The 21,931-nt window shown below is 38.3% G+C and overlaps 1 protein-coding gene across 2 annotated transcripts in view; it reads right to left on the reverse strand.

Annotated features, from left to right (window-relative positions):
* The window catches only part of ccser1 (coiled-coil serine-rich protein 1), a 91,375-nt gene that overhangs the window by 32,271 nt on the left and 37,173 nt on the right, over positions 1–21,931 (reverse strand). For both annotated transcript variants that reach the window (XM_083553650.1, XM_083553651.1), the window contains exons 6-8: positions 13,359–13,500; positions 7,713–7,790; positions 815–898 (exon numbers count right to left, since the gene is read on the reverse strand). In XM_083553650.1, the coding sequence (XP_083409776.1) occupies positions 815–898; positions 7,713–7,790; positions 13,359–13,500 (304 nt within the window). The remainder of the gene's footprint in view (positions 1–814; positions 899–7,712; positions 7,791–13,358; positions 13,501–21,931) is intronic.

The following is a 21,931-nucleotide window of genomic DNA, read 5'->3' on the forward strand; positions in this document are numbered from 1 at the left end:
AATAACTATGCAACTAATACAAAAACATATAAATAATAGCTTTCAATACGTGAGTAAGCAATCAATCTAATGGCAATATTACAATGACAGAGTAATAAAGATTCCGCCCTGTGATTCAACTAACTATCAGTCACTTTTACCCCAGACGGCAGCGACAGGACAGAACTACGGCATTTAAAATTTGATGTGCTTTTAAGGGGTTCTTTTTAATCACCGCCACAAATCAGTCCAACAAATATCAATTTAGCAGGTAGAAAACCATTATGACGGCCTTTCACATTATAGCTGGAGTATTAGTCTTCATTCCCGCGCTCGCATTTATAGCCTCTTGACTGCCCTCTACAGTTTTTACTTAAGCCCTCTTTCTTTCCTTAGCACATCTTTTTCATTTGCACTCCACACTCCTGGCCTACAAATTTGAGCAGGAGCTGTTATATTTCTCCTTCTGGCATCTATCTTTTTTGCGTTTAGGAGAATAGTGTTGGTTCGCCATAGTGAGTGGTAGTGATCAGGCATATGGCACCTGGTACTGAGTGAGTACTGAGTGAGGCCCGTAACAAAATATTTCCAGTGCAACACTGGAGTGCTCTCATGCATCTGCATAACTTATGACTACAAGGTCTGGGGAAAAGAGGAAAAAAAGACTATTTTATTTTATAGTGCCACCTAATTGTGTAGCGTCAACAAAAAGAGGAATTAAATAAAGCAAGCATAAAGCTGTAGCATGTTGATCTGGGCCTGCCTTTGAGAAGACTATAGGCATCTTGGATGAGAAAACGGTGGTGATGTGTATGAGGGGTTTGACTTATCTCACCAGCTCAGTCTGCAGAAGCAGGATCAACTCATCTCTCTCTTTCAGCTGCTGCTGTAGGGAGTGGCTCTCATCTCGCCCTGTATCCTACACACACACACACACACACACACACACACACACACACACACACACACACACACACACACACACACACACACACACACACACACACACACACACAACAAAACAAACCTTAAAAAAATAACTACTTTATTCAGGCCATCTTTTCTGGCTGAAAACTAGCTCTTCGAGTGAGAGAACAGAAAGTGAAGAGGGAGTGAAGGTTTCACACTGAAGTTTCATCTGATGCGAACTCGCTCTCCATTTCCAGCCAAGTCTCGTCAAAATCCATTATACGTGTACGGAGGAACCGGGAGCTTCAAAGGCACCAATACTAAACCACCGAAAGCTCCTAAAGCAGGTCAGGAACTGAAAAAAAATGGAAATTCAGTCTATCGCTAAAATTCCTCATCCACATGCATATAGAGCATAGATCTGGCAACTAATGCGGCAGTAATAAAAAGCCTTAGATACACCACAGCTGCTTTCCAGAGAGGGTTTAATTTAAGACAGTAACGGGATTAGTCACACTGGGGAAATACAGTAAGGGTACATGAAAGTCTTGCACATTTAGGTGCATAATGTTGGGATAATCAGACTAATAATCCTGCTATGAAAGCCTATAATACGTCTGAGCTTGTATATTGGAGAGAAAAAAAAAAAAAACGAGGGGGGGGAGAGGGGGGCTTAAGACGGAAATGCGATCCCCCCCCAATTCCCTAAAAGAAAATTGAAGTGCTGCTTCTGTAGTTTTTGGAGCACAGCCAAAGGCTAAATTTTGGCAGAAGGGCATGGGGGAATGGAGACCCTATCATATTTGGATTAAAAATAAATAAATAAACAAACAAACAAACAGTACGACCGTTTCATGGATATGTTTAAAAAGCCCAATGTTTCCTCATTAAAGCAGTATAAAGGGACTCATTATGCTAGTTTAAATGCTGTACTATATGTTTACCAGTAAATATTCCAATTATCCCACAACAGATAACCAAACAATACAGAAAATTGAAGGTCCTGAAATAATTATCTGACACTATTCCTGATTTTATCACATTTAATCCCAGTCATATTAATATATGTTTTCCACTAGATTTTACAGTGTGGTTTTATGTTAGTCTGTGATGCATTCGGTGTTCCAGTTTATTTTAAAGGTGTTCAATGGGGTTGAGGTCAGCGCTATGTGCAGGCTAGTAAAGTTCTTCCACAGCAAACCATGTCTTCATGGAGCTTGCTTTGTGCACAGGGGCACTGACATGCTGGAACAGGTTTGGGATTTGTAGCTCAAGTAAAGAAAATTAAATGCTAGAGAATATAATGCCTTATGCACTTGTGTCCTAACTTATGGGAACTATTTGAGTAAAGACACAATCAGGTGACCACACATGCTCAGACATATGGTGTATATTGACCAGGAAAAATCTTGAAATTGTTCATTTTCCAATGTGAAAATAATCAATAAATTGTTGGCCTCATGATTCTTTCACTGTTTATTTTGTTATTGCAGATATAATTGACTTTAGCCACTATACCCCATTGCAATTTTATGAAGAACGTAAACTTTAAAGGTAATTTATCTCCCACATTTACATAAAGGTCAAAAAATGTTTTTTTTTTTTTACTGTCATTCTAAACAATGTGTTCATTAATCAAGGTGCAAAAAAATAAAAACAAGTCAAGGGCTAGGCTTAATCCTGTTTGGTACGGCGTACAGAGTCCTTCATGAGAGCTCAGTCAAAAGGATTACGTGCTTCAATGTCATATGCTAAACTATTTCTGGCAATGTGAAAACATTGTAAAAACAAGGATCTCAAGAGCAGCCAATGTACCTCTGATGGAGCTTTAAAAAAAAAAGAAAAAAAAAAAGAAAAAAGGTAATAAATAATAAATAAATATATGAAGATCTTCCGTCTTTATACCTCAAATTAGAGAACTTCTTTTTAAATTGCATCTGTCCCATGCATACGAAAGGTCACGTCCAAATCCAAGCTTGTGGGAGCATTTAATTAAACCATAATTATAGATCCCAGCTTTACCAAGAGGCATTTTATCTCTGCAGAGGCATGGTGGACCGCCAAAGAGAAAATTGGCCATAGTTACACTTACACACACTCGTACACAAGTACATAGACAAACAGACGAATGCCTTCAGCATGACAAGACCCACACAGTGTCTCTTTGGAACCACGCTGTAAAGCTCCACTCGAGTAGTATTTCAGTTTATCTGGCCTAGTTAGATACTTCAGTAGTGGGAAAGGGTCAAGCTTAACAAACTGAGATCACTACGGTTAGAGAAAACCTAAATGCTGGAATATGCTGAATGTTGAACTCTTCAGACAGATGAGTAAATAAACAAAATGTCTACTGTTCCTTTTTAAAGTAAAAACACTATTTATTAACAGAGATTTTTACTATTTTAAAATATCATGCCAAATATTAACTAATTTTGGATTTCATGAGAGCTACACATTCCAAAAAAGTTGGGACAGGTAGCAATAAGAAGCCTGAAAAGTTAAATGTGCATATAAGGAACAGCTGGAGGACCAATTTGCAACTTATTAGGTCAATTGGCAACATGATTGGGTATAAAAAGAGCCTCTCAGAGTGGCAGTGTCTCTCAGAAGTCAAGATGGGCAGAGGATCACCAATTCCCCCAATGCTGCAGCGAAAAATAGTGGAGCAATATCAGAAAGGAGTTTCTCAGAGAAAAATTGCAAAGAGTTTGAAGTTATCATCATCTGCAGTGCATAATATCATCCAAAGATTCAGAGAATCTGGAACAATTTCTGCGCGTAAGGGTCGAGGCCGGAAAACCATACTGGATGGCCGTGATCTTCGGGCCCTTAGACGGCACTGCATCACATACAGGAATGTTACTGTAATGGAAATCACAACATGGGCTCAGGAATACTTCCAGAAAACATTGTCGGTGAACACAATCCACCGTGCCATTCGCCATTGCCGGTTAAAACTCTATAGATCAAAAAAGAAACCATATCTAAACATGATCCAGAAGCGCAGGCCTTTTCTCTGGGTCAAGGCTCATTTAAAATGGACTGTGGCAAAGTGGAAAACTGTTCTGTGGTCAGACGAATCAAAATTTGAAGTTCTTTTTGTAAACCTGGGATGCCATGTCATCTGGACTAAAGAGGATAAGTACAACCCAAGTTGTTATCAGCGCTAAGTTCAGAAGCCTGCATCTCTGATGGTATGGGGTTGCATGAGTGCGTGTGGCATGGGGAGCTTACACATCTGGAAAGGCACCATTAATGCTGAAAGGTATATCCAAGTTCTAGAACAACATATGCTCCCATCCAGACGTCGTCTCTTTCAAGTAAGACCTTGCATTTTCCAATAGGACAATGCCAGACCACATGCTGCATCAATTACAACATCATGGCTGTGTAGAAGAAGGATCCAGGTACTGAAATGGCCAGCCTGCAGTCCAGATCTTTCACCCATAGAAAACATTTGGTGCATCATAAAGAGGAAGATGTGACAAAGAAGACCTAAGACAGTTGAGCAACTAGAAGCCTGTATTAGACAAGAATGGGACAACATTCCTATTCCTAAACTTGAACAACTTGTCTCCTCAGTCCCCAGACGTTTGCAGACTGTTATAAAAAGAAGAGGGGATGCCAACATGGCCTTGTACCAACTTTTTTGAAATGTGTTGATGCCATGAAATTTAAAATCAACTTATTATTTTCTTTTAAAATGATACATTTTTTCAGTTTAAACATTTGATATGTCATCTATGTTGTATTCTGAATAAAATATTGAAACATCCACATCATTGCATATATATATATATATATACACACACATATATAGATATAGATATATAGTGGTTACACCAGAGAACCACAAGGCAATATTTTAACACCATTATTATTTGTCCTTATTATCTTTAAGAAGTTTAAAAAGAATGCATTTATCAGTATAAGCCAAATCCAAAATAGGGCACATCAACTGTTCTAAATAAGTAAGATCACGTGAAACGAAACTATTTAACGTTTCTTTTGTGCGAGAGCGGAAAAAAAAAGAAAGAAAAAAAATTCACTGAAACTTTGAATTATGGGGAAATAATCTCATTTTCAAGATAAAAAGTCCTGCCGTATGGCTGTCCTAGAGAGGCATGTAGCCAATCTTTCCATTTAGACCTAATTACCATACTTCAGTGATTTGCTGTGCTCTGCATAATTCGTATTTCCTGGTGTGAGCAGTAATTTTAAACATACTTTTATGCTAGTCAGAGCGGGTGAATGTACAGGACGCCTGAAAAGACAGGAACCAAAGAGAATTCAACTACACACATTTCATTTTCATTTATTATGTACAGCATTCAGGTATGTGCAATAGGTAAACCTTACGATGTGAGCATTTTCTCACTATATTCTATCCCTTTTTTAGGGGGATTTTATTATTTTATTATTATTATTTATTATACATATTTGTTTGCTAAGAAAAAATAATTTCCTCATTCTTCTTTACAGTATCTAGTAATCTAAAATTTCTTATAACATTTTATTGTTGTTAATGCTGTGATAAAAAAACAAAAAATGTTTGCTTACTGCATTTGTCTGTATTACTATGTAAATACAGTCTAGGACCTTGGATACTTTTTGCTTCGTAGCTATGGATTCGTTTCGAAACCCGTTGGATCTCACCTTGGATCGGTTTGAGCCGAGAATCTTCTTGAGATTCAGCTTTTATGAATGTTACAATAATATTGCTGCTGATACAGCAGGCACAATGGCGGACGTTAATATCAGAAAAGAGCATTGTGTTGGTGGTTTTACATTTATTGAAATAGATTGCTTTTTGTCCATCATAAAGAAATGCTGTGATTTTATTGAAAAAAAGAAGGTGAGCTGAGGTGAGCTGAAACAATTGCGCAAAGTCACTGAAAAGAGCTTTACGACACATTCGCCGCCTCCTTTTTTCCGGAACTTTTCTCCGTGAGCATTGGTCGATTTCCGCCACCTCTCAGCTCTGGACTGTTGCTCATGCTGCGTCATAGGGCAGAGTGAAACAATTGGAGAAAAGTGTAATCTGCCCACTTCTGCATGCATGAGCTCACGATGCCTCTGATTGTCACCTAGTGTCTATTGTCACCATAACTGATAGAGGAGGTACACTATGCCACTTCGCCCACTCTTTTTTCTCTTGCACAACTCATTTATTCACTTTCACTAAGCTCTTTATCCTGGTAAGGGTTGTGATAGATCTAGAGCTTGTCCTGGGGCAATTGTCTAAGGACAATTTAGCCTAGCTAATCCACCTACTAGCAAGGTTTCAGAAGGCAGGAGGACTGACAGGAAACTCAAACAGACACACAAGCAAAGCATTAAGAAACAATCAGACTTACTTGAGCTAAAGATCAAAACGGGGACTCTGATCCTAAAAGGCATCATTGCTACCTTTATTAATTGTCCTACAAATATTATCTAGTGTTATTATAATGCCCTTTACAGCAGCTGCATGGTAAACAGACCCTGTTTAACAAAAAAACATTCCAACTAGTTAATTAACGCAGAACAACACTACATCTTCTAATGTTTGTATGCAATGTGTAAACACAAAGCCGCAAACCAACTGAAGCATGTCATGCTCATTATTGAATTGTATAAGCAGGATGGGAAAAAAATCTGACAAAATTTGCATGATAAAAACGATTCTTTCCTCATTTGACCATGATAAAGTACATGCTATGGGAAACGTTGGCCATAAATACATGTTTTGAGTTTGACACTGTATGGGAAACCCATTCCTTTATCACTATGAAATATAGTATGAACTAGAACAATGGATCCTGCTCAGCAGCCTGAAACTGGAACTGTGCATTATGTACCTAAATCCAATTTCCTGAATCACACTTAAACCCGGTTATGCCTGTTGCACTAGAAATATACAGCGGAGCTTAATGACTGATGGCGGTTACATGCATTATTATCGGGTAACAAGTGTGACGACTCTACATTCTTCCTGCAAGTTTCTCATTCTCGCCACACGAGAGCGCTTTCCTCAGGCTCCAATTACAAAAGCGACGGGGATAACAAATGTTCGATACACAAAGTTTTCTGCTTAAAGTAGGACAGAAAGTGACACGGTTCCGTCTCAGGTGGGATCGTGGGTTTTATTTTTAAAAACAGGGAAGTTTTACATTTTCTAGAACAAGCCAGGACAAGTCCCACCCTCCCCCTGTCATCCGAACACGGTGTGAAAATGCATTGCGTCCTATTCTAAGCTTTCCTCTCGCCGGCTACGGACAAGCTGCGACATCACATGGCCCGTCGGTGCGAATGCTGCTCCTGCATGTGCTCCATGTAGGTCAGGAAGGAGGACAGAGAGAGAGAGACCTCGTTTCCAACTTTGCTCAGCTCGACGGGATTTCCGAGATAAAAAAAAAAAAAATTATTATAAATCCTGATGAAAAACAAAATCCGCTTCCCTCCTCAGAAAAAAATAAAGTTCCACAGGCAAAAGTATAAACCTTTCTCTTGTGACAGCGATGGCCCGGCTCCAACTGATTACCGAACATACTAAAATAATCTTATCAATGTTTTTTTATTGATAGTAAAAGAAATAAAATAAAAAATCATTCATATTCAGATAAACTGAAGTTGAATTGCAGAGAGGATTTTATTGTTTTTTGTTGATTTTGTTGTTGAAAGACACACGATGGAAAGGAAATTCATTCTCTGTGACTGTACTTTTAAAATTCTGACAGTTAAACTGTACATTTTAACAAACTACAAAAACCTTATGCTTGATTACACAAACTTAACCATTCTAAAAGGCTTAGAAAATAAGTATCTATAATGCAAGGAATTACCTTGAAAGCTGGTGACTTCTCACTGCAGGGGCTTATAGGTAAAGAGTGAAGGCTGCTGGCAGGGCTGGGCTCAGTGCTCTACAAAAAAACAGGAGAAAAATCAACAACAACAACAAAGACATCAGTTTGAATACCGGCAGTTTTTGTTAACTCAAATGATCAACAGATTCCAATACACCAAAAGGTTCCACTTCCAAAAAAAAGAAGCAAATGTATCTTTTTTTTTGACAAAATACATTCAAATTAAAACAAAAAATATCTCTTCTTTATCTCAATTGTTAGACTCCACTTTGAACTCGAGCTGGAGTCCAATATACTAAATTTCGTTGACTGGACATGATTTTAGAAAGGCACTCGACTATGTGTATAGGGTCCCACAATACAGAGTGCAGATCCGACCAAAAACCAAGCCATGTAGCCTGGGGATCTCCAAAATCAAACTGAGTAGAGATACATACATCTGGGCTAAGTTCTAAACCATTTCTAAAGCTTTAAATTGTTCTAAAAGCAACGTGAACACCACGGATGTGAAATGGAAGAGAAGTCTGGAACCACTAGAAGTCCTACCCAACAATTCTTTTCTAACAAAGCTACAGAAGTCCTTCACAGAGACATAAAAACATCTCTTTGCAAACCTCAATCTAAGAAATACCGCATCAATCAGGCATTTATAGTAGAGTGGCTAGACACAAGTAACTCCTGATTAAATGTCACATGGAGGGTGTTTAAAAGAATCAAAGAGCATGAGGAAAAAGTTTCTATGGTCTTATGAGACATAAATTGAATACATTTGTGTCTGAGCACAACATCTGGCAACAACCAGATACTGCTCATCAAGTCACTAAAACCGCTCTGCAATGAAAGATGGTGGTGACGGTGGCATTAGAATATTGTGAGCATCGTGATATGCTTCTAAGCTGCAGGGACTTAGAAGGGGACTGGTCAAAATTAAGGGAAGTTCTTCAAGTTCCAAGCTCCAAAGTTCCCACAACCTTTTTAAATGAATACAGATAGATACAGTGTCTCCCAAAAGTGAGTACACCCCTCTCATTTCGACAACAATTTCAGCAGATCTTCTCAAGGAACAATACTACAGAAACTTCAATATATTTTAGTGTAGTCAGTGTGCAGTTTGTATAGCAGTATAGATTTACTGTCCTCTAAAAATAACTCAGCCATTATTGTCTAAATAACTGACAACAAAAGTAAGTACACCCTAAGTGATAACAGCTGTACGTCACTTAACGTGACAACAATGTCCTCTTGTCATGTTCATGTTTTTGTCTGCTTGACAGAACCATACATATTAGTGTATCGTATATTAGAGCAGTTCAGATGTGATGCTTTGAGTAAAATTCCCTCATACTGACCTCTGGATGTTCAACATGGCCCCTCATGGCACAGACTCTCACAGTAAACACATAACTTTTGTTATATATCAGTTTTTCTCGGCACTTCACTTCTATCTGGTAAAAAGAAGCTTTTCATTGTTACTTACACTCTGTGCCATGTAAAAAGTTAAATATAATCAACCCTAATAACCCTAGTGAGCATCGGATGTGATAAGAATTAAGTGCAAGGACTTATATTTTTCTTTTCTTTTCTTTTTTTTCCTTCTTCTCTGTTTTGAGTCGTTCTAAAACAGAGGATTCAGCTACAGCTGTTCAGCTGGTCTAAATGTTTGTACATGATAAGTGGTTGTGTTCCTGATATTTTCAGCAGCACACTCGGTTGTAATGCCCTAATGGATCTTGAGTGCTTAATGGTCCACTGAGTGTTTCACTGAAAGCATCTTTTGTGAGGTGTGCTATAATTTGGTAGCATAGACATGCCAACTTAGTTGACCTTTAGGGCAAAATGACACCCATAAGTAAGAAACCATTTTTGAACAATCTATAAGAAATTGCCATTGGTATATTATATGTCAGGTTAGCTGTAGCTACCTAACTAGCCTGATGACAAGCTGTGTCATGCCATAGTGAACGAGCGAATAATGAAATGATTCCAGAGTTATCTGCACCTATGGGAAAGATGGCCTTAAAAAAACTGGAGGAGAACAAAAAAATGATAATGGTTCATTCATTTAATCTCACAATCTGAAAATGAGCAACATTTAGCCTTAATGCTTAATTCTTGCACCTTTTTCGTAAAGAGTAGGAAATACAATGCACAGAATTCGAGACCTGACCTTAATTACAGGATCTCTGTAGATCCTCAATTGTCCTATTCAATAATGTCAATAATGAAATCTAAAATAACATGACTCAATAGAGTAAAGGAAGCTCCACTGAATCAACTAAATGACCTTGTTTTTAGTCAAAAGCTCAGAGGGACTACAGTTTTGCCAAATAATAAAAAAAAAGAATCTATACTTTTGTTTCATTCAGTGGCGTTTGCAGGGTGAACTTCAGGCTCTGCTTACTCTGACTCCAGCTTTAGTCATAAATGTTCATTTTCACATAGTCAGCAACACTGATAAAGTTGTGTGTTGGATATTTTTGGCCTAGCCAAGACAGAGCTGTCCTCAAGGTAAAGATAAAAAAGGAAAGATGACATTCCTAGGCTACTGTAATGACTACTGTTTTATGACTAATCTTAAGGTGAGGACCCATAGTTTCTTAGCAGAACTTTGCCTCGAGCATTACCTCGCCTCTGTCAACTTGCCTTTTTCACCTCACTTAATTCTAAATCTTTTTTATTTCTTAAAAAAAATTTGGCTGAACTGAAAGAAAAAAAAAATTAATACGATTAAAGACATGGCTTGTAAACTACATCAATAAGATGACCATGCACAAAGATTATTTTTTTTATTTTTTTTTTATTCACTGAACCATATCGTGTGCATGTTTATATCTATCATCTATATTCTGTTGCAAGTTTACAGTTGTTGATTTTTAATTGAGGCAACCTGATCTTCTAAAACTTTATGGGGCCCTTTATAAAAAAAAAAAAAAAAAAAAAAACGAACATTATTTCATTACAGATCCTCTACCAAAGCGGTCCCCAACCTTTTTAGCACCACGGACAATTTTTTCACGAACCGGCCTTTAAGGTGTGGCAGATAAATACAACAAAATAAAATGATACGATGGTATTTTCTAAATATAATAATAAACGTGAATCCACTTTGTTGTTTTTTGTTCATTTTGCTAGCTTGGGGGTTTGACTTTAGCGGTAATGGATTATGTGTTAGCGGCAGGAGCAGCCCCTTTAAGAAGGTAGCGGATGGAGGTAATACATGTGAGGCATCATGACATGCATCAAGAGTGAGTCATAGACAGATGTGGAGGAGAGAATCCGGTCATTTTTCAAAATATAACATTCAGTTCAGAATCAGATAATAAATAAAACGGAAATAATGTTATGTATTATTTACTTTTTGTGCCTGGTACCAATTGACCCACGGACTGGTGCCGGTCCACGTCCTGGGGGTTGGGGACCACTGCTCTACCATACATAGCATTAGAGATTCTTTCTTGTATAATCATACTTAGAAAAATAAAACTTTTGATTAATCCGACCAAAAAACCACATAACACTCAACTTTCCAAGAGCATTTACTAAATTCCATGCACACACACTTGAAAAATGAAGCGGCTTTGGTCTGACCTTCCAAATAGTTTGTTAGCATGGCGGTCTAATTTCACATTTGAAGACTTAATACATCCAAAATGATGTTTATCTTCTGCAAATCTCCAGCTGTGACCCTTGGAGAAATGTTGTCCCTGTAACCATCCGCCTCTCTATGTGGGGGCATAGAGGTTTATTACAGCTCTGGCTACTTTCGTAGAATCTTAATGATTCTAAGGGTTTCTGGAATCGGTTTATTGATGAAGGTAAACACAGTTCAGTCTTAGGTAACTTGCGAGTTCTTTTCGTTTCCTCGTGTTGACGAAAATGGGAACATGCTGGTACTTTGTTCGTAAGAATCTTTATGGCACTTTACTAAGGCTGCCAGTAATTCTGGATGACTGCAAAAAATAAGAAACCATTGGGAAAATGAACAAACGTCTTCATCTGTGCTCAATATCACAGGGTCACACAATCATAAACAAAGCAGAAAAGCACAAGTCATTGCGATTCTTTTCGCTGAGCCGTTTACATATGGAGATGGAGGATGGCACATTTGCAAGTTAATGAGAGGACAGAGTTGGCGAGGAGGGCAAACAATTTCCTCTTTAATATTCATGTTTCTTCTGTTCTGTGCACTTTCTTGGACCTTCTTTTGTCTCATAACTCTGAATTTAGTTTTTTTTTTTATGCCTTCACAAAATAGTTTTTACGACTCTAATGTTGCTAGTGTGTAAAATAAAGTGTCTGGACAGTGTCGCGGATATATGGGTCTATAGTGAGAGTCGATAATGAAATCTAAAATAACACAGGAGTAAAAGGGACCTTCACTGAAAACAAATGAGCTTGTATTTGGTCAAAAGATCAAAATGGCTACAGTTTTGCAAAATAATAAAAAAACCAATATATTTTTGTTTGATTCGGTGGCATTTGCAGGGGTGAACATCAAGCTCTGTTTGCTCTGATTTCAGCTTCAATAAAGTTTGTAATGTTTTTTGCATAGTCAGTAAAATTGTCACAGTTGTGCTTCAGAAATTTCAGCCTAGTAAGTAAAGATTCTAAACTTTTTATTAATAGCCATTATTTGTCACATATTCAGGATCGGCCATGATACGGAGCCCCTGGAGCACAGAGGGTTAAATGCTTTGCTCAAGGGCCCAAGAGCGGCAGCTTGGCGATACCGGGTCTTGAAACCCTGGCCTTCTGTTCAGTAACCCAGCACCTTAACCACTGAAAATTAAGCTACTGTAATGTACAGTTAATATGTGGCTTTAAATAGGTGGCATGTTACAAAGGACCCTTGTTTTCTCAGCAGAGCATCACACTACTCGTGTTGACTCAAGTTATTTCCCTAGTACATCCTGGTGCCATCTCTTCATAAGTTACACATATACACACCTGGCCATCCATTTGATGTCAAGGAAAACAGGATTTATATAATTTACCCTCTTCTTCTTCTTGGTCCAGTTCTAATGCCCACGTGCTTAACTTTTTTTTTTTTAGCAATTTGTACTACTGAAGCTCCTCTGTGAGCCTGGACCAGATGGACTAACTCCCTACACGCATCAGTGAATCTGTGGCGCTCGTGACTCTGCCTTTGGTTCACTGGTTGTCCTTCCTTGTACCACTTTTAGAAGGTAACGACCACAGCATATACAGAACACCCCAAATGACCCTGCTGTTTTGGAGGCCCACTGACCCGATCGTCTAGTCATCACAAATTTTACCCTTCTCAAAGTCGCTCAGATCCTTAAGCTTGTCTATTGTTTCTGCTTCCAACAAATCAACATCAAGAACTTCAAAATTGCTGCCTGATAAATCCCACCTCATTGACAGGTACCACTGTAACGAGATAATCAATGTTATAAACTTGTCACTTGTCAGTGCTTCTAATGATCAGATCATGTGTGCTTGAGGCAAAACTGTCATAGCTGTTCTCCATGGAAATTTAAATGAAGATGTCCAAGCAGGCATGGGCCGTACAGCCCTGTTTATACCTCTGATGATTTAATAAAAAAAAAAAAAACAACAAAAAAACAGCAGCTCCAGAATTCAGCTGCAAGCATGAAGCCTTACCTCTTGCAAAACCCTGCGAAGTCGAAGCAGAAGCGTTTTCATGGACGTGCAGTCCTGTTGCATCAGTCTGAAGGGTAAAGTCTCAAGGCCAGAAAACAACTCATCATCACAGGACACACGGAGTGACACAGGCCGTGGCTCTCTAAGAAAAGAAAAAAAAGAAAAGAAAAACAAAAAGAGAGCGATGAAATAGGTTAATGTATTTTTAGCAGTTGTTGTATCACGAAACTAGCTAAATTCATTAGCTATTAAAAAAAAAGGAAACAAATAAATAAAACTTTGCCAATCAATATCAAATATGTAAAGGACACATGATATAAACATAACTTTTAAAAATGCTGAATATTGTAGAACTCTTGTTCTATAATTGTGGTAACCTTTCACATCTAATCAGGCGTTTTATACTTTCTTTCACTGGAATACAATAATATCCACTTGGCAAATATCTATGCTGTATTCTGTAGGAAGACATTTGGTCTTGGTCACGAGGTCAGTTAACTGCTTGGCCTAATAGAAAGCCCTACTTTTGAATATACCGTGTCAATAATGTTACATTATTCATGAACCCTACGATATGCACAATACATTTACTTACATGTTTTGCAAGCACCAGAGAGCAGAACACAAACATTTAAATACAGTATAAAGGAGGTGTAACTGGAATATTAGATGTCCAGACCAAAACCCTAAGCAGAATCATTGTTTCTTTTTTTTTTATGATAACTATGTACTGTAGAAGAGAGAGAACGAAAGGAGGAACGAGAGAACGAACAAAAGAAAGAAAGAACGAAAGAACGAACAAACGAGACTAATTCCAGAATGTCTCTATATAACATGTAGCTACAGTCCTGTTGGAAAAAAAAGAAAAATCACACCTTTTTGAATTCTATGGTTTTGCCATTCAGGACAGAATAAAAATCATCTCGTACTTAGCAGATCTTAGATACAACCTCAGCAAATGCAGCCGTAAATGAACGACACACAACATGTCTGAAAAACATATTACACCTTCAGATTCACTAGTTTGTAGATCCATCTTATTCAGCAATATCTTCAAGGAATCTTGTTCTTTATGACTATCAGTCTCTTATCGCTGTAGAGGAATTTTGGCTCGCTCTACTTTACAACGTTGCTTCAGTTCATTGAGGTTAGCATGCGTTTTATTTGTTTATGCACAGCTCTCTTAAGGTCCTGCCACAGCATTTCAGTCGGGTTGGGGTCTGGACTTTGACTGGCCATTGCAACACCTTGATTGTGTTCTTTTTCAGCCATTCTGTGGTAGATTTGCTGGTGTGCATGTGATGATTGTCCTGTTGCATGGAGAGAATACTCCAGAATTCTTTGGCAAGAAGAGGCCACACTGTAGAATGATGAGCTTGGAAATGGCCTTAGAACCCTTCCCAGAATGATCCCAACTGCTTCTCTGAGATCATCGCTGATGTGGTTCCTCATTGGCACTGTGTTAACACACAGACAAGCAAAGCACTAAAACTTCTGCTTTTACAGATGTGGTCACACTTGCTGAGGATCAATTAATCGAGGGCATTGAATTTGTAGTGCCTGGCTGCTACTTAGCCTGTTAATTCATATAGACGTAAACCTTATGTAAATGTGGACTTAGTCTTTCGCGAATGGTGTCTCCATTTCAACTGGATTTTTGTAAAAATAAATTGACAATGTGTTGTTTTTCATTTGAGGTTGTATTTACCTCATTTTAAGACCTTTTAAGGACCAGATCATATATTATGTCCTGATACTGTACATAAAACCATACAATTCTTGGTTTGCATCTTCTGTGCAGTAAACTAGTAGCCAAATACACACTATGTGACCCGGTCATCAAAGATCGACAATCTCTCGGGCGAATACCGCAGTAATGATTTATTATGATGCCCTGACCACTCACAAACCTTTCTGATGACTTTCTCTCAAAGCATGTGCCTGAGGGAGGGAAGACAAAATATGTACACTCTAAACGTCTTAACCAATACAGATATTAAAAATTCAAGAGTGAGCATTTTCGATGTTAAATGTCGTTTCCTCAGCTAAATGTGTTCAGCGGTGCGATTGCTACATGTGTTACAGGGTCATAATTTACATCATGGATTAGAGAAACGTGAAACTGTTGTTATTCAGATTCCAATGACACCATCACTGATCTTTCATCAACCCCTGTATTGTCCCCTGATATTTACTACAGAGAGAGCATGGCATCTAAGGGCTTTTTATCCAGTCAAACAAAAAAAGGATAAAAGCGATGACATCTTAGCATTATAGCCACAGCTGTAAAAAAAAAAAAAATAAATAAATAAATGGCACTCTGGCAGAGTTAGCTTTGTCTAGGAACACTTATGATCACATGAATGCGTTTTTTTTTTCCCTGACTATGTAATTTTCCTTACTAAAGCACTTTTTCAGCCTCTGCTGGCACAAGCTGGATTTCTGTCCCTTCGAACACTATAAATCCAAAATATGCTTCGCATTAGTGCCTCTATCTTTCCCTGACTGTAATATGGCCCTGTGTAGAAGATCTAAAAGTGGTGCCCATTAGCTTTGACAACATTCCAGTCACCTCTAATATCCCATTACAATATCATTATAGCCATCACAGCTTCCCCCCAGGACTCTCTGGGTTCATGCCTTCAGTCTGCAATGCGAATACTAATAATGTCATCCAGTCGGGGCGATCTGTGAAGGCATGTCTCTTTGCTTAGCCTAGTCTTTGATGGCCCCCCTCCGTGCGCTCACCTGGACCCCTCGTGTTATAGGACACAGGGAGCCAGTGTCCCTTTGCTCTCCTCGAGCATCTGTCACACGCAATGGACTTCCCCCAACTGGACTTCTTTATAGCTCATACTCCATGTTTGGGTTATTAGCGCAGCATTCCCATTAGGGCCTTCAGCATCATGCTACGCAGTGCCTTTGATTTCTAATTACACATTAATTTCACGCTACAGAAGCAGTGCTGCATCTGGGCACCGTGAAGCCATTCATGCTGCTATATTCATTACAGGGTAGCAGGGAAAAAATTTGGATCTTAGCTTGAATGGCTCCTAAAACACAATCGGATCTCCATCTAGGTCATAGTTTCAAGAAAAAAAACAAGAAAAAAAACAAATACAGTTGTAATAAGCTGCACGCTTATTCAATAAAGATATGGAAATATTGTGTTGAGCAAAACGCTAGTCACGGAAGATTACAATACGTTTCAATCAGTCATAAAATAAGCCCAAAAACAAAGCCGTAGCTTACAAATCTAATAAACACATCAAGTTGTAATATAATAAGCACTTCAAGCAAAGTGGAGTACTTAAGGAAAAAAAAATAAAAAAATCTGCATTCGAGTGGTTTTTGTATCCTGGCAAAAGCCACAAAGACAAATATGTGTACACCTTAGTTAGCAAGCTGTTAAGCTGTACAGCACATTTGGTGGCTGTAGATAACCGTGTGAGTGGGAGGAGATTTAAGAAACGCAGTGCAATAGAAACAGAAAATAGAAGCAGTTTGAAAACTGATGGTGCTGTATGAAGGTGTTCCAAGGAAAGAAACCCTGTAAAGAACAACAAAAATCAAAAGCAGGCCTGAGGAGATGCAAACACCCAGAGGAACTCTATCAGATTTGATGGGCTATTAAGAATGTTTATAGGTAAATAGCTGAAACCGATACAGCACAATAGTTATGAGAATGCACAGCATAGCAAGACAGTAATACGATTACTAGTGAAAGGTGTGAAAATGTGTGTGAAATGGCTTGAGTGGGCAACCAGCACAGAAAGATTTGTTTACATGTAGTTTAGCATATTGCATGCGAAGCTCTGTGGCACATGCTTTAATTACACTGATGGTATACTTTGAGCGATTAAAAAAAATGGAAGAACGGAAGCTGAAAAACAGTTCATGTGAAAAGAAGAAAACAGGAACTGAAGGTGCTTTTTCTTTCTTTGCTTATTATAAGCACTATGTGGATTCTAAGTTGCTAAGTTAATAGCATGCTTCCATTTTATTTCCACTGCTGCTTCCAATTAGCCACAGTACAGATGGAACAGCATGGTGCTGAAAAATGGAATGGTAGCCATGTTGGTTCAGGATTCCTTTCACCCCAAATAAGTCTTAATATTGAGTAATCAATTAAATTGGCACAAATGAAATTGATTGAATAAAATTTAATAAATGGGAAAATTACATTAGATAATTAACATGTGTTAAACCCAATTTGGGTAGTATGTGTTTTGTGTGTGTTTTACATGGCGGACTTCGGTGCTTGGTTTTACACTTGGCGCACCAGTAAAACTAATGTTTCAAAAATTATTTTCCGGTGGAGTTGATTTATTTATTTTAATATCTGAGTAAAGTAAGCAATTACAGGCTGCTCCAACTTGCATGAATTTTATCACAGCAATTCATAATGTCAGTACTAGTAGTGTGTATGGTCTCCGTATGCCTGTATGCATGTCCTGTAGAGCTTCAAACCTAGATCAGGGCATCAATAAACTCCGATACCTAATCCCCCCAGAGGCTGTCAATTGGATTCAATTGACATGACCACATGAGACCAGGCATTTTCATGCACCAGTAGGAACCCCTGCTCCACTACACCAGCATAATGTCTGACGATGGCTCTGAGGAATTCCTGCCAGTATCTAACAGCAGTAAGGGTACCACTGGCTAGTATGTGGAGGTCTAAACAACCCTCAAAGGATAATCATCCCCAGACTATCAAAAAACAGTCATGATATATCCATGATATCTGAAGACTCTTTCACTTTAGTCATGTGCTCGATGTTAACTTGTTCTCATCATTGAAGAAAAGAGGGTACCAATAGAAGACCTGCTAATTCTGGTAACAAATGGCACTCAAACTGCATGGTATTGGGCTGATAGTACAGGGTTCGCTGTATGCTGTTGGGCCCTCAATTGTGATTTTGTTGGGACAAAGGAGCTAATACTGGTCCTGCTGCTGGATTGCTGCCCTTCTACGACCATGTCCAGTTTTCCATGTAACAGCCCATCTTCTGGTATCGCTTCTATGCTCCTGAAACTATGCTGGGCAACACAACAAACCTACTTTCGATGACACATATGGTTGTGCCATCCTGGACTATCTGCGCAACCTAACTGAGTAATAGGTAGGGTTGCAAAATTACAAGAATTTTCAAGATTGCCAACTTTCCATAGGAATTAGTGGGAATTAACAAAAATTCATTTTGTAATAAACTGGAAATCTTGGTTAAAAACAAATAGATTTAATGCCATTTCAGTTGACTTTCTACCCTGCACGCTCATCAAGCACATGCACACAGTGCACTTACTGCAGGCCAACTGAGGCCACACCCCCTACATGCACTATGCATTCCTCCATAACACATTTCTTGAATCCTGCACACAAAATAATGTCACAGAATTATGTAAATGACATAAATATTACATACATTTATGTTTAAAACTGTATTAGTTTGCATGCATGTCAGCTTATGACCAAACGAAACGTTTATATCTGTATATGATACAGTTTATATACATTTCCCCAAATTTCTAATCAATTCCCATCAATTGCCATTTACTCCAACTTGGAAAATTTCCAAAATCGAAATGCCTTTGCAACCCTAGTTATAGGTACTGCCTTAAGCTTTAAGGAGTGAGAAGGACCCTAACAAACACAAAACTAGAGACAAATCAGTCAGGAAGGATAAGGACAGAGCAATTGTCTGTGACCATCACCTGCGAAACCAATCCATTTTTGGACGCGGTCATGTTGTTCCCTCTCCAGTGCACCTGTTGTCACTTTCATTTGCACCAAAGCAGGTGAAATTGATTCAATTGTTCACTTACGTGTCCTGAACAGACTGATATATCCCTGAAATTGACTTCTTGTTATGATTGTGTTTTTTGAGCGGTGTATGCATACAGTTTGTTGAAATGATAATTTCACCATTATTGACTGAATTAAAGCTAAAAAGGTCGTTAGGCATTTAGGGAAATTAATTAATGAGGGTTTAGATGAGAAAGCCAGGCTATATAAGCTATATGATAAGCCTTAGATTTAAGTGTATAATCAGGAAAAAAAAATTAAATACAATAAATAACTGTATAGGCATCATGAACCATCTGAACAAGCCAATACGGTGATTGTGCCATGCAATAAAAAAAACCTTACACGATTCTTTCCTGTGAGTGACATCCAAATGACAAGCGTGACTCGTTTCAATTGAAATATTGCTTAGCCTAGACATACACGTGGTGGCTGAGGGGATGGATTAGGCAGTCTCAATCTGAAGTACTTCTCAGTTTGTCATGGCTCATATGTGTGTTTTGGAGCCTCACTCTCTAAATCACCTTGAAAGATAAAGAGACGGAGAAAGTAGCACAAGGCCAGACGCACGGCCTTCTGTTGACGAGGACCACAGCTTGCAAGAACCTATGCAGTCTGGCCCCCCGCTGCAGCAAACCTGTTCCTGAAGGACATGCGAGATGAACAGCATTTCGTTCCCGAGAATTTGAGCACCTGACCACCTGGGCTCAGTCCAGAGACTTTATTCTTTGTTATTGTTGGGGGGTGAGCCAAATTGTTACATGGAAAAGTGTAAAGTCATGAATGGGATCACGTATGGGTAAGACTTCCTGCAAAATATCAGGCATTGCTACATTGCTAGTTAATGAAATTTCTACATATTGCATTGTACAAGTGACTCAGGCTTAGTGCTGCTATAAAACCGTTCTGTTCTGTTCTGTTCTGTTCTGTTCTGTTTTCTCTCTCTCTCTCTCTCTCTCTCTCTCTCTCTCTCTCTCTCTCTCTCTCTCTCTCTCTCTCTCTCTCTCTCTCTCTCTCTCTCTCTCTCTCTCTCTCTCTCTCTCTCTCTCTCTCTCTCTCTCTCTCTCTCTCTCTCTCTCTCTCTCTCTCTCTCTCTCTCTCTCTCTCTCTCTCTCTCTCTGCCTCTCTGCCTCTCTGCCTCTCACTCCCGCCCCCTCTCCCTCGCTCAGTTTAGCTCTGCCTCAATCCTCGGAGCTGTGTTTGAGAGAGGGAGGGCTCTGGGACTCAGATTCAGTTTCGTCAACTGTTGATGTCTCATCCGTGTTATAAAAAAAGGCACGATTTTGCCTTAGGATAACAATAATAAAAACAAAATTTGAGTATGGAAGAAGAATAAAAACTCAGTAGACAGCGTTGTTTTCTGCACTGATGATGGTTGTGTCTCACTGAAGTCTTCAGTGATATTCATTTTATAATAGCGGAGAATTAGCTGTAACAGTGGAAAAGAAAAACTTTTGTCGAACAGTGGACCGCGTCCTCGCTACAACTAGCCAGGATTTTTAGATACATTAGTGCTGAGTCAAATAAAAAAAAGGATCTACACTTTGTTACACATTAAAACCTGCTCATTGCAAAGTTGTGAGAGAATTTCTGTCATGCATCTTTTACAAACAGTTTTATAATCCAATGTACATCATGAGATGATCTCGTTGTTATATCATAGCAACAACGAACCTACGTGCAGGTGAATAATGTAGTCCGTTTTATAATTAGCATTGTAAAAGTTTAGAAAAACTTAGAAAAAATGAGCTTTCACCGCTCATGTGATTAAATATAGAAATATTTATTGCATACCTCTAAATAGTCACAGCTTGAGAAAGAAGATTGCCATAATGTCCTTTTGTGTTGATATAATAAATAAATAAATAAATAAATAAATAAATAAATAAATAAATAAATAAATATTCAACAAAGCTTGGCAAGTAAAATCTATTTTTATAAATTCTTCCCACACTGATCTCTTCATGATTAATTACACTGTGTGCATGTGGCCATGACTCTTTCCTACTTATTTTAATTAAGCAAAACTGTATTTTACTGTAGATTTAGTTACAGTAAAGTGACACTGGGGGGAAAAATCGAACAGATCTACCGTATGCTAAGTTAATATCAATTATTAAATTGAAAAATATCAATTACATCACAGTATTTTGGTTCGGTCTGATCGTATAGTCCCAGAGTCACAATGCATCCTTAAAAGTATACAGAATAAATTTTGAATTAAATTCATTATTTTCCTCAAAATTCTACAAACATTAACCTCATAATGACAATGTGAAAGAAGCTTGTTTGAAATATTTAACATAAGTATTCACTATGAGTATGATGCTACAAGTTTGGCACAACTATTTTTGGGCAGTTTCTCCCCATTCTTCTTTGCAGAACCTCTCAAGCTCAGGTTGGATGTGGAGCGTCGGCGCATACATACATACATACACACATACACACACACACACACACAGGTGTGAAAAAGTGTTTTGTCTTGATTTCTTGGTTTTTTGAATGTTTGTCACACTTTAATGTTTCAGATCATCAAACTAATTTAAATATTAGTAAAAGATAACAAGTGAACACAACATGCAGTTTTTAAATTAAGGTTTTTATTATTGAAGAAAAATCCAAATCTGTGGCCCTGTGTAAAAAAGTGTTTGCCCCCCTGTTAAAACTGTGGTTTATCACACTAGAGTTAAATTTCTCTAGCCACACCCAGGCCTGATTACTGCCACCCCTGTTCGCAATAAAGAAACCTCTTAAATAGGACCTG

Source organism: Silurus aristotelis, assembly GCF_946808225.1.
Source record: "Silurus aristotelis genome assembly, chromosome: 11".
Lineage (NCBI taxonomy): Eukaryota > Metazoa > Chordata > Actinopteri > Siluriformes > Siluridae > Silurus > Silurus aristotelis.